We start from the raw sequence: 12,743 nt of genomic DNA on the forward strand, positions 1-12,743 counted from the left end.
CTTTTTCTAGTGCTTCAAATTTTTCTAAAGTTTTCGAAACTTTCGCAATTAGAAGGAGCGAAATTGCTAGGATTTCGTGAAACCTTATTTTGTCATCTTTTCATTTTCATCGGTTCCATGAGATTCTGTCGTTCTGCAAAGGTCTTACCTTTTTTGGTGCCTATTCATTTTTCTAAAGTTTGAAAAATCTCGTAAGTTTGCTGAGCTCTCCTTTTTTAGCTTCAGCAGACTCTTTAGTGGCGACAACACTGTCAACAGATGAATTTTTAGCTCTACTGTTACCTTCTATTGGGCTAAACTTCATCTAATCAGTTTAAGGAATATGTTCTTCTTCCTTGTTAATCGGTTCTGCAGCACCCTTCCAGACGAATGCTACATTATCCCAGATAAATCTTACACACTTTCTACAACAAAAGATAATGTGGTTTTTTTGTTTCTTTTATTCACCTTCTCATTTTTCTCTTGCCTTTATGTCCTCTTTTAGGAGTCGAATCAGGTTTTACTTTTTCTTTATTAAGATTAGAAGGAGCAATAAGCTCTCACATGCTTAGAAACCTCTTCTTACACAATCAGACTTAGCGTCATTGTTACCTTTCATTGGGCTAAATCTATTCTTATCATTTAGAAAATTCGTTTTTCGTCTTGTTATTTCTTTCAGCTGTAATCTCCAATACAGGACTTGCTTTTTTTAAACAAGACAGAGTTTAGTTTCTTTTGCCTCCTCTGATCATCTCCTGTTTTTCTTCTTATTTTTAAGTTTTCTTTTGGGCGTCTGCACAGGTTTGACACTTTTGCTTTGGATTACTAGGAGCAAAATTGTTAGTATTTTGTGAATCCTTCTTCGCGTCGTCTTCTTGTTTTTCATGGATTACAAGAGATTCTTATCATTTCACAAAGATCTTGGGACTCCATAATTCTTTTCGTGAGCAATTTATTCAGGTCTTTTTCAGAATATTCTCCTTTTTCTAAAGCCTGAACAACCGCTGGGGTTAAAACGGACCCCAACAACTGGGAAAATTCTTGTATTCCTTTTTGGATGTCTTCTTGTTTTTCTGAACCTTGGAAAAGTTTCGCAGGCTTTTTCAGCTTCAGAAGGCTCTTTTGTGACATCAACAGAGCCACTTTTTGTTTCATGGTATCCTCCCATTGGGCTCTTCTCACTTCCTTGAAAAATATGTTTTTCTTCTTTGTCACTTGGTTCAGCTGCATTCCTACAGACTGCAGCCGTAATTTCGCAGAGAGAAGTTGCACTCTTGCAGACGGAAGCTGCACTTTTCCATAAAAAACTAGAAATAAGCCTTTGCTTAATTGCACTACTTTTATAAATACCTTCCTTCTCAATAGTCTTCTGGGGTTTTTCTTTGCCTTCTTTTGTTTTCGGCTCTTATTGGGTTCACTTCTTGTACTCGAATGGGAGTTAAGTTCTTCTTTATCTTGTCCTAAGAATTCCTCTGTTTCTGATTGTCCATATGGTTTGATGGCCCACCAAACAATCCTCTTGATGCACTCTAAAAACAGAACTTAATAGTGCCTTGTAAAAGCCATCCTAGTTTTGGTGACATTGATCATTCATTGGGGCGAAAATTGTCAATTTTGTAAAAAGTCAACTAATTTTTTTTTCTTTTTTTTTTTACCCAACTAGTTAGCAGCTTTCCAATGACAGCCTTTTTTAAGTCTGAAAACTATACAATCTACTGACATGACATTTGTTGACTTAACTTTGGCCCTAGTCAAGATCCAGATCAACAGTGCTTCAGGAAGGGAAAGGTGACAATTTCACCACTAATCTAGATTAGGAGAAAAAAGAGATTTGCTACTGATGAAGTTTGGGATAGATAGGGTACAAGTTGAACGTATGTCCACTTCATAACTGAACATAGACTTAAATAAACAAAAATCTTGCTTCATCCTATTAACATACATTTTATATATTATATTTTCAGCAGTGAATACAAGGTCCCTGTCCACTAATACCTAGTTAAATAGCCTACCTAGTCTCAGTGCTACTTATGTTATTTTGCATTCTATTTTGTACTTATTTCTCATTAGCAGTTGCTTCAAAATTCTGGTTTGATGATGAAAATAAATACAGGTGGTCTCTATTGCCTGTATCCAGGCTATAGAAGAGGGAGGGGCCTAGGATCCAAATAAACTAGAAGCACCTTTGAAAATCCAATGTATATAAATTCTGAGTCTAGTAAAGAAAACATATTCTTATAACAGTATTAAGTTCAGAAGAGTACCTTCATTCACCCATTAGCTTATTTATTTGTTATTAGAGAAAATTAAGTGTTCAGCTTCTGCCACAGGCATCCTGGTCCCTCTGACATAACAATCTTACTTTTGACTACAAATGTTGTGTAAAGTAAATGTTAGAAAAAAGCAAAAGTCATCATTCCAAATGGCACCACAACACATGGTGTAGATGGGACCACTGGATCCCTTGCCACTGGGTTCTGTAGTTTGAGAATTCATTTATAACTCCAAATATTTTGTTTGTTAAATTACTAACATGGTCATTTGTTACTTTCCACACATGACTAGATGTTGTTGCAAATTCAACTGCTCTGGATTCAACTGGTCCATGTCCTAAACATCAACTGGCAACTAAAGTTGTCTTTGCAGATGTATGTGATAAGATTTGTACATGATGTGATAAGATTCTTGGTGAGATAATATTTTTGTTACCTTTAGTAATTGAGTTCAATAATGACACTTTCAGGAATGTATCCAGGGATTGAATTATTTTTTTGTGGTTATTTGGATGATCCATCACTACCTCTTCCCCTTCCAGGGGGTGATTGATTATGTTGCATCTAGACAAATCTACTCAAACTACCCAATATACAACCTGGTCATTAATGCAAGGGAGAATCCAGACTTGATAATAAAAAAATCGGAAATAGTTATTTTTATCATCATTAACAACAGGTTGAAGCTCCATAGCCATTTTCTGGATGTTGTTTACTATGGTAATTCTAGCCTTTGCATGCTAAAGCAGACCTCAGTGGCCAAGAGGCAAGCACTATGCATGTAATTATCTAAAACCTTGAATAACCCCATCTCAATTTTCTATGCTTCTTGCTGGTTCTTCTCATTAAATGGAAGCAGGGTTCATTCAATCCTTCCAGAAAGAAGCCAAAAAGTACATAAAACTAAAGACACATACTGGTGAATTGGTGAACACATGTTGGTGAAGTTGTAATATGGTCTGTTGATTCCTAATAGAGACCTTGGTATTGTTTTTGATAATCAATTGAGGTTTGATAAACAAGTATTAGCTGTATCATGTAAAGCCAATTACAGTTTGATTTGTATCAAAAGGTTTAGCCTACAGAGCTTTAATAAGCTGTTTAAGACAATGATATGATTAATAGTTGAATATTGCACATCTGTGTGGTATTCAACAAGAAAATTTGATTCATAGCTTATTGAAAAAGTACAAAACTGGCACCAAAATTTGTTCCTATTTTCAGTGTTTGCCTTATAAGCATAGACTAAGATGTTTGAGCCTACCATCTTTGCAATTCAGGAGGGATAGACTAGACTTAATTAATGGATTTCATATTATTAAAGGTGTTTACAATTTGTCTTTTAGTGATTTCTGTCAATTTAGCCATTATTCACCCACACAGAAGCATTCATTAAAATTGTTTCAGAAAGGGATTTTAAGGAAGCTTGGGTATTCTACCAGTTTCTGTTGTCTGAAGGAATCATGGGTAAAATTCTATCTACCCTCTAGAGGGTATTGACTTTCAATTACCTTTAAAATCCTTGTGTTATGGAAGTAAAACCTTGCAAGACAGATTTTCTGCTTAAATGAAGTACAAAGGAACTCTTTTCAGCTTCATAACTTTGTGCAATGCCAATTTATGAGGTTTCAGAGATCTGTAAATACATTTCCCTAAACTAAAAATTCAGCATAAGTGGCTTAAAATTTTGCTTAAGTAACAGGAATTGTATTTTCAGAACTAAAATTAAAGAAAAAACTAATAACTAAAAATTAAGTTAAAATGTTGTTTTGTCAAAATTTCAATAGGCTAGGTAGGCTACATACCTGTCAAGTAGGAAAATTTCTAAGACTTAGAAATCAGAAGGGAGTTAACATGGAAGCTGGGCAATACCTTCCCAGATTGTGTTTTTAACCCTGGTTTCATTACTGAAAGTTTCATTCCTAACCTAGCCCTTTTCCATGATAGCAAAAAGTAGCTAAACAAGATTTTTACTAAATAATATTGCAGCTTTGGTTGGAACCTCTATTTATGAAGGGGAGCATACAGAACCATAGCATTCATGGCATTTGCACGATTTGTTTTATTCAATGCCCCTAAAAAGGGTAAAATTCTAGTTGATTGACTTTTAGCTATCTCGGTCCTTACCATTTCCCGGCCTCTTTAAATTTTCTTCATACAATCACCATCTCAAAAATTAAAAATCAAAATCTGTTTCAGATGTCTCTAGTAATCACGTTTTGTTTTAAGTTGATCATTCACGACAAGTCGGGTCTTTTGCTAATTTCAAGCATGTAGAATTTGAAAAAAAAGCTTCTAAAAAGTTTGTCTTCTATTTTCAACTGCCTCTCAAAATCCTATGCTTCTCAGCTTAATATGAAGGACAGATAAGTGTCAATTGTTAATTTTCAATAGAAAGCAAAGCTGTCTTATAAGACCGGCTACAGGTAATTTTCATGAATATCGACTAAAACACCGAGCTACTTGAGAATTCATCACTCTTCCGTTGTCCTATTCAGTTGTGTAATTTCTTCAAAACCTTGGGGGGAGGCAAGGTTTTAGCCAATTTTCCCAAGTCAAGTGAAAATGACAATGAAAACTGAAAAATCATATACTACCATAAAGGCAAAGATAAATAATAAAAAACTGATCTATGTCTCAGGATACCTGAATTATGCTGGCTTATCGTAGTTAAACACCCAAAATCACAAAGAAAAGGAAGAACGAGAACAATAAACAGCCAATGAGAAGATTGAAAATTATGCAAATATTTCGGTCAAGACCTTTGCTTGACCGTCCTCAGTGCAGAATTAACAGGACTCGTTTTCACACACATAAATTGTATCTCTCATTTTCAAAAAGAAAAATAGGTCAACATTCATTTTACAGCACGGTGTGGAAGCCATGGAATGACCTTCCACCTGAAACATTTCTAACAGTTGACATAAACAGATTAAAAACAAAACTAGCAGAAACTCATTTTCACAGTAAATCATTTTTAATCATTTATAGTATTATTTGTCAATGTTTGTTGTAGTCGTTATTTTCATAGATTTTTAGGTGTGTATTATGTTGTCAGCATTGTCATAACTTCTTTTTATTATGTTTAGTGCGACAAGCCTGAAAGCTTACCATATTTGGTATTAATAAAAAAATAAATAAAAATATAAAAAACAAACCTTAAAAAAAAACACAAAACTAAAATATTATGACCCTTTCTTAGTGACGTTGACCCTTAACGGTTAACCTTTCACCCTTACTAAGAAAGGGTCATCATATTTTAGTTTTGTGTTTTATTTTAAGGGTTTTTCATTATATTTTTATCCGTTTATTCAGCACGGAGGACGGTCAAGCGGAGGTCTTGACCGAAATAGTTGCACAATTTTCAATTTTTTCACTGGCTGTTTATTGTCCTCGTTCTTCTTTTCTTTGCGATTTTATTTTTGTCATGATTAGCCAGTGTGATGTTAGAAATTATTTACTTATCATAGTTGTGACAAGATTTTTTTCAGAAACTAATTTCAGCTGGGGGGGGGGGACCTGATGTACGGAGAGTGAAGGGCAAACTTTGGTCTGGAGGAAATAGTTGCCCCCTGCCTCATAGAAAATTAAGCCCTGTTCCTACTTAATTTATATTAAAAAGCTTGAATTAGTAATTTTCAGTTCTGATTCTTTGTGGTTTCCAAAAATACCAGAGGTGAATCTCCAGCATTTTTATTGGGGGAAGGAGGGCAAGAGGGGTCCGTATCCAAATAGTCGAGAGGCATGGGATATATAATAATTTGTTATCCACATTATTGAGGGGGAGCAACTGCCCCCTGGACAACCCCTCTCCCCAAACGACGCCACTGAAAAACACCATTGATCTTATAAGGTTTGTGATTTGAAAAGTAAAGAAATTTGTTTAAAAAAGTTTGTAGGCGGGGGGGGGGGGGTCGGTTTCTCCACACCTCCACCAATATTGGAGAATTCTCTAATGCCACCTGAGTAACCTGGCGGTATCGCTTGGGGCAGGGTGACTTCCACGTGCCACGGATTTCTGTGTGTCCCATCTCTGGCGGTTTTCACAACGTCAGGGTTCTGACAAGTTCACTTTCCCCATGATATAAAAGCTCCACTTTCCGTGGCCCCAGGCATCATAAAGATGAAATTGCCCAATTCACTTTCTTTCCCTCGGGGAAAGACCTCTTACTTATGATAGGATTCTCTTCCTATACCAAGCCAATTTAATCTCAGCCGGTCTCTAGGCTTCAGGCCCTACCTAAGCTAATCAAAAAGTCAAAGGCATAAAATAAAGAAATCTTGCTATTCGCTTTGAAGTCAGTACAAAACTGAAAAAAACAATACAAGTCTCTAGAACAGACCAGTATACACGTTTTATAGGGGCACCCAGGTGCCCATAGACCATCAAAGGTACCTGGGTGCAGAGTGTCGATTCAAGCCTATCCCGGGCGCAACCCTCACCAGATGCAACATCAAGCTCGATTGAATTAACCTATTGCCCTTTTCCCTGCGCGTCAATTTCGACCAAAATTACTGTCCAAAAATAAATTTTTAACAAGGGTTAGTCACCGTTCTAGTTGCGCAGTTACAAACTGCGAATTTAACTGTCTACGAAATGAAAGGAAAAACTGCCGTTACTATTATCAAGAAGAAATTAAAGATTACCACGCAAAGGAAAAGGGATAATCAATAGAACCAAAGAAAGAGAAAAAAAGGATATTTATCTAACAAAAACAAGGACTGACGGTTCTAACAAATGTTATTTGTTTCAAAGCTATGTGCGGAATAATGTAAGTTTGAAGTTAAAAACTATAGCTAGTAAGAATTTCCACTTGCAACATATATTTACTTTCAAATCCGAGCCAATTCTTCCATTTTAGTTAATATTGGTCTAGTATCATTCCATTAGTCAAGAGTACCATTTGGATAGCTGAGCTGTCTTAACTAGCCAACTCGTGAATATTCCCCTCTAGTGTTGGAAACCAAGGAGAAAATGATTGACGCCAGATTCTCACTAGTTTTTCCTATATATCATAATCTTCCGTTCTAAAATCATATTGTGATTCCGGGCTAATGGTGAGGCCTGATAACAAAATTTTGTAGAATTAGTTTTATTTTCTTTATTCCATCTCTACAGTTTCAACCTCTGTCTTCATTTGTCATGGCCCCATTGTAGAAAAAGCCAAGACAGATTGTCCAATTAAATTTGTGTCTAAAGACACAATGGAAACCTAATAACCCAATGAGAGCGTTAGAATACTGTTTCTGTAGTACTGTTTCATAGCATACGAAGATTGGTTGTTCTGTTCCCTGTTTGTCCGTAAAATGTACAATAAAAACAAATCTACCGAAATTATGTGTTGATCTTTTCAATATTTTTAGTAATCACCAATTTTTGTCTCTTGTAGAAATATCTTTGTGTTTCCTACTGCACATGAGTAAATAAACAGCAGACTCTGTATGTCTTGAATTTTAGCTGAATAGCATATTAAACTTCATTCAAGTAAGACAAGAGAAATAAGAACATGGCTAAACAGTGTAACCTAGAAACCCTTTAACCCAAAACAAATGAAGAAAATTTATATCGGATAACATATTTTCTGTTACTAGATTCACAAATTTTCAATCTGGTATTTAGATACTAAGAATTAAAAGGTCTTTTCCAAGATCATTGAAAATGCAGCTAAATAGCACTCCTACTAGTCACCACAGCAAGAAAGGGCAGATAAGGAAATTTTTAAATAGTTTTAACCAGAAAACGCTTAACCCTAAATAAAAAGAAAGTAGCAAAAGCCTTATTGCTTTTTGAAAAGAGAAGAAATAAGCTTAGTAACTATAAGATATCTTTGGCCTATCCTTTACAACATCCTTCACGACTTCAAAGCCAGTACAATATGTTTTAGAGCAACACTGACACCGCTCCCCTCTGATTATCTTTTTATACTGAAATTTAAGAGACAAGGGTGATAGTCTTAGTCTCAAAATATTTTGCTATGTTGACAAAGGACCAAACTTTAGGCGTTATGATCAAACCACTCAACTGTACTGTACTCAACTGTCACTCAACTGTCACTCAACTGCAGTCACCACTCACAACTGTAGTCACAACTGTGTACACCATGGTGTACACCTGTAGTGTACACCACTCAACTGTCACTCAACTGTAGTCCAAGTCAATTACCGTAATTCAGGGTCTGAAATCTTGAAATACGCATGTAGGTAAATACCTATCGATGTATCTACCAAGAATGATAGAAATGACTTTGGAATGAATCAGTTAGACTATCAGACCTTAAATTCTTATACTATAGAGAACTGGTTTTACTCTGGTTTGAACTTCTTTATTCTGTTTCGGAAATCAATTGAAAAATTCGCTTCACCGGCTGGTAAAAGTCTCCCTACCTATGTATTGGCAGACATTTCCTACAAATACACTTTCATCTTCATAATTAACAAAGTGACGTTGTTATATCGTCTGTCCCTCTGACAAAATTCACCACCTATCTCAATTGGTAATAGATTTATATTTCCATAAATCAGGCCTAAGGGTATAGTGTAATTTTTCGAGGAACTGAATTGTGGAAGTACAACTATTGTTTTCAGGAATGATTGAGAAGGTATTTTTTTGAGGGGGGGGGGGTATTGAAAAAGGTTATGTAGTGAAAAAGTGTACTGAAAAATATTTTGTTAGAGGTGGGATGTGTCTGGTTTAACCGCAGAATCTCTTTATACACTCCGATGGTTAAACATACAGTTATGGTAAGACTGACTAATTTCAGTTTTGTCATTTTCTTGGATAAAAGAAAACACAAAATAATATATTTTTTTTAATATAAAGTGAGTAAAAGCAAACATCACAGCAAAATCTCCTGTATTAATCATACTTTGTCGGCACAGCTTGAAAAAGACACTGGATGAAGTAAGTAACAGAACCTGAAAAACAAGATATATTTTCATCGTTTTCGCTTCATTAAATAGCTACCACATTGTAAAAATATTGAAAAATTTCTTTTAAGTTTAAAAATGTAAACTGGTATATTTTCAAACGAGGTAGTCAAAACTTTCAATTTATCCCTATAAGAACTTCGTACACTCTATAAAAAAAGAAAAAAAAACAACTCAGTGATTTTTTTCTATAAAGCTATCTGGTATTTAACAATTGATTAGTTAAAAAACAATATTCAAGTAGACGGCAGTATTAATAGACCCGTGGGAAAATTCTTCGTTTTGCAGATCTAATCTTTATTATTTATTACATTTAGACGATATTTTGGCGATTGGGTTACGAAGCCGTCACACATTAAAACATTTTAATTTTCTATTTGACTTTAATTAGAAACTCGCACCACCTATGCTCGCCCTCTTGAACGGAGCTTCCTCGTATAAATTAGGCATGCTTTGACCATTGCTAAAAAAAATTAAGGCTAGGTGGAGCAACTTCAGACATTCCTCTTCTGATATGGGCAGTAAAACTCAAAATCAGCTCAAACTTCGCTGGTCTTGACACAAGTAAAAATGAAATCCCACTTTTTGAACCCAGGCAAAAATTGTAGGCAGCATAAATTTAATATCGTTTTCATCAATCCATACAAGATTGGCACTCTTAAGGAAAGACCGGGAAGGAGAAACCTTATCGCTTTTTACAATAAACTGCAATTGACGGCATGGAACAAAAGAAAAGTAAAACGAGACGAGACTAAAATGCTGTTTCTGCAGTAAAATTACCACAAACGATGTATGGCTGCTGCTCCCTTAGCCCCCTCTTAGCCCCTCTTAAGGCTGATGTGTCATGTACATTTTCTAAAAACAATACCTACTTCAAAATAAACCATCTAAACCCGAAATCGTCTATCATGACAAAACCAAATGTCAAATTAAAACCAAAGCCACATCATAGCGTTATTCGGGCTACAGGATTAACACAAACAAGAGCTTTGCTAACACGTAACAACCCCATACACCCTCTAATGACTATATTGTCTGCTATGATTTACTGAAAATGATATATTTTTGAAGTACTGTGTTTTATTTGCAATAATATCACCAAAAAACAAGGAAAATTGCAATATTAATCAAGGCTACAGAAAGGAAAAAAGTATTTCTTAGAATCAATACATTTTTGACTTTCAAATTGATTGTATTATTTTCAAGAGCAACCATTTTGTCCAAATGTTTCCCTCAATTCTATTTGATGCAAAAACATAGAATACTGACAGCTGAACGAGAATTAAAATTCTCAAAGCAATCTATTTAGTTTGTTCAAGCTATAGTTGAAGTTGAAACTATTCAAGTTGAAAGGGGTGAATTTAAAATACAGGTGTTGATGAAATGTTTACTGCATGTAAGAATAACGAATCTAGATTGATCACTAAAAGTAGAATTCCAGTGATTTCGTTTTCTTTAGTTCATACGCGTCGTACGGATAATAGAAAAGCTCTTTAAATATATTTTTTTTATTTCATGTTTGAATAAACATTTTTATTTTTTTATTTCATGTTTCATTTATTCATTTATAGCAATTTCTCTTTGATTGGAGTTTCACTTGTGAAATAACCTATTTAAGTCTTTTAAGCTCGTTTTAGTTTTTAGTATGGTTCTTTACTTACAACAAAATATTTTTGGAAAATATTTTCCAAACTAACTGGTAAAAGAAACATCCAAAGGACTGCCGAGAGATTCCATGATAATTTTATGTATGATTTTTTCGGTATTATAATAAAATAAAGTTTGTTAATCAAAACAACGCATTTATTTATAACAATGCGCCAAATTATAAGCCAGTAAGGCGCTAAACAAACATTGAAAAATTCAACTGGAACAAGGCAAAGTTCATATTTGATTGTAAATGCAGCCATTGACTTTTATTTTGTTTTGTGTTTGTGGTTAATTGTGGCAACCTTAACGCAGCATTTGCTATTTTCGATTCCCCTATTTGTAGCGACAGGCACGTGCTGGTTTTGTGCTGTAGTACAGTTGATTCATGTCATATTTCTTATTCTTTAAGGAAAGCACTAGTTCGAAACAGTTATGAAGCTAAATTAGTGATAGATACACATTCTCTAAGGATTAAGATTATTCAGTAGTTTTCCAGTGACAAAAGCAATCGTGCCAAAGCAAGGTTCCATTTTCAGGAATTTTGTGCTAGGAGAAAAAAAAACTTCTAACCCTAACAAAGTCATAACAATACCAAACACAAACTGGGAGATAACCAGTTACCTTAGAACTATCATGAGCAATTGCAGATAAATCCCCGGTTTCTGAGGCCAAATGGCCATGGGGTAGTACCCTCTGTCCCCCAAGGATTTATGCAGCGGAAAATGATTGAGGATCGTTTCAAACAATAATTTGAAAGTTGCATTGGAATGATTTTACTAATTGTAAATTCCAGGTCGAATATTCCATGTAGAGTATTTGATAATTACACATTAGCAATAAGTTGGGAAATCAATGTATCAACATGTTGGGGAGGGCATACCTGAAGTTTCAAAAGATATACCGAAGAACCAAATATGTGAGCTCTTTGTCAAAAGGCCCCCAGATCAAGTTGAAGAATAAGGAGTTCAGTGTATCCTGTAACATATCTAAATTTGAGGGAACATGTTCAGACTAGGCATTAACAATGGATACTGAGGTGGTAGTGAATTTGTTACATTCTAAAACACGGATGAAGGATGACAGATTAACAAAGATCGTCAAGGGTCAAGCAAAAAGCTGGTCCTCCTCGAGTGGGATGGAAATAAGTCGTAAGAAAGGACTTAAAGGAAACTGGGACTTCTTGTGATGGTGAGAGGAGGGAAGCTAGCTATGAATAGGTTGGGATAGAGGAGGAGCATGTGCAACTGTGTTGGCCTCAGGAGGCTTTGTGTGGCAGTGATTTTTTAATAGTAGTAGTATGGGATTCTAAAATGTCTCCCCGAAAGCATTAGTTAAAATTTAATATGAAAAGTAAAGGATTAATGGGGATAATAGCACCATCTCACTTAGGTTAATATCAGTGTGTTGTAAGTCTAGCACTTCTTCTTTTATTAAAAGAATAATTTATTTACTTTTCAGTTTAAGGTGTACAGCTCTTAATGTCAAAACAAATTCAAATCATGCAACTTACCCATAAAACGTACCGGAACTTTGTAAAATATAAAGGGTACATAAAATATGAGACCAGCAAGAATGAAAAGTGTTGCGTATAGGTATTCAATTCTAGGATCCTGTATTATTGGAGCCAACACCAGGAACACAGAAAAAATTAAGACTATTATAGGTATGATAATGTTGACCTGAAACAAAAATAAATAAATTAGTAATACAAAGAAATCCATGCTAATAGTCAATGTGTCTTTTCTCAAACGACGTCAAAGTAACGAAAGGGGGGGGGGTGTAATGGCGTAAAATGATACGTTCGATCATATGATGATTAGGAAAAGATATTTCCTTTTGTCGAACCCGTTTACCGATATATTTGAACCCCCTTCAAAAAAATATATCGGGGCTTTGCCACAGTTCTCGCTTTCA

General features: G+C 35.0%; 2 protein-coding genes across 2 annotated transcripts in view; both read right to left on the bottom strand.

The window, feature by feature from the left end:
* Window positions 1-2,586, bottom strand: part of LOC136032606 (DNA repair and recombination protein RAD54-like) — a gene marked incomplete in the record, with an annotated part of 43,940 nt that extends 41,354 nt beyond the window's left edge. Inside the window, 2 exon segments of the mRNA XM_065712876.1 lie at window positions 1,001-1,286; window positions 2,528-2,586. Coding sequence (XP_065568948.1) covers window positions 1,001-1,286; window positions 2,528-2,586 — 345 coding nt within the window.
* Window positions 2,587-9,031: 6,445 nt separating this feature from the next.
* The window catches only part of LOC136033139 (b(0,+)-type amino acid transporter 1-like), a 97,038-nt gene continuing 93,326 nt past the window's right edge, over window positions 9,032-12,743 (bottom strand). The window contains exons 12-13 of the mRNA XM_065713779.1: window positions 12,340-12,508; window positions 9,032-9,167 (exon numbers count right to left, since the gene is read on the bottom strand). Of these exons, the coding sequence (XP_065569851.1) occupies window positions 9,109-9,167; window positions 12,340-12,508 (228 nt within the window). The 3' untranslated portion in view covers window positions 9,032-9,108. The remainder of the gene's footprint in view (window positions 9,168-12,339; window positions 12,509-12,743) is intronic.

This window comes from Artemia franciscana, chromosome 11, assembly GCF_032884065.1.
Source record: "Artemia franciscana chromosome 11, ASM3288406v1, whole genome shotgun sequence".
NCBI classification, from domain to species: Eukaryota; Metazoa; Arthropoda; class Branchiopoda; order Anostraca; family Artemiidae; genus Artemia; species Artemia franciscana.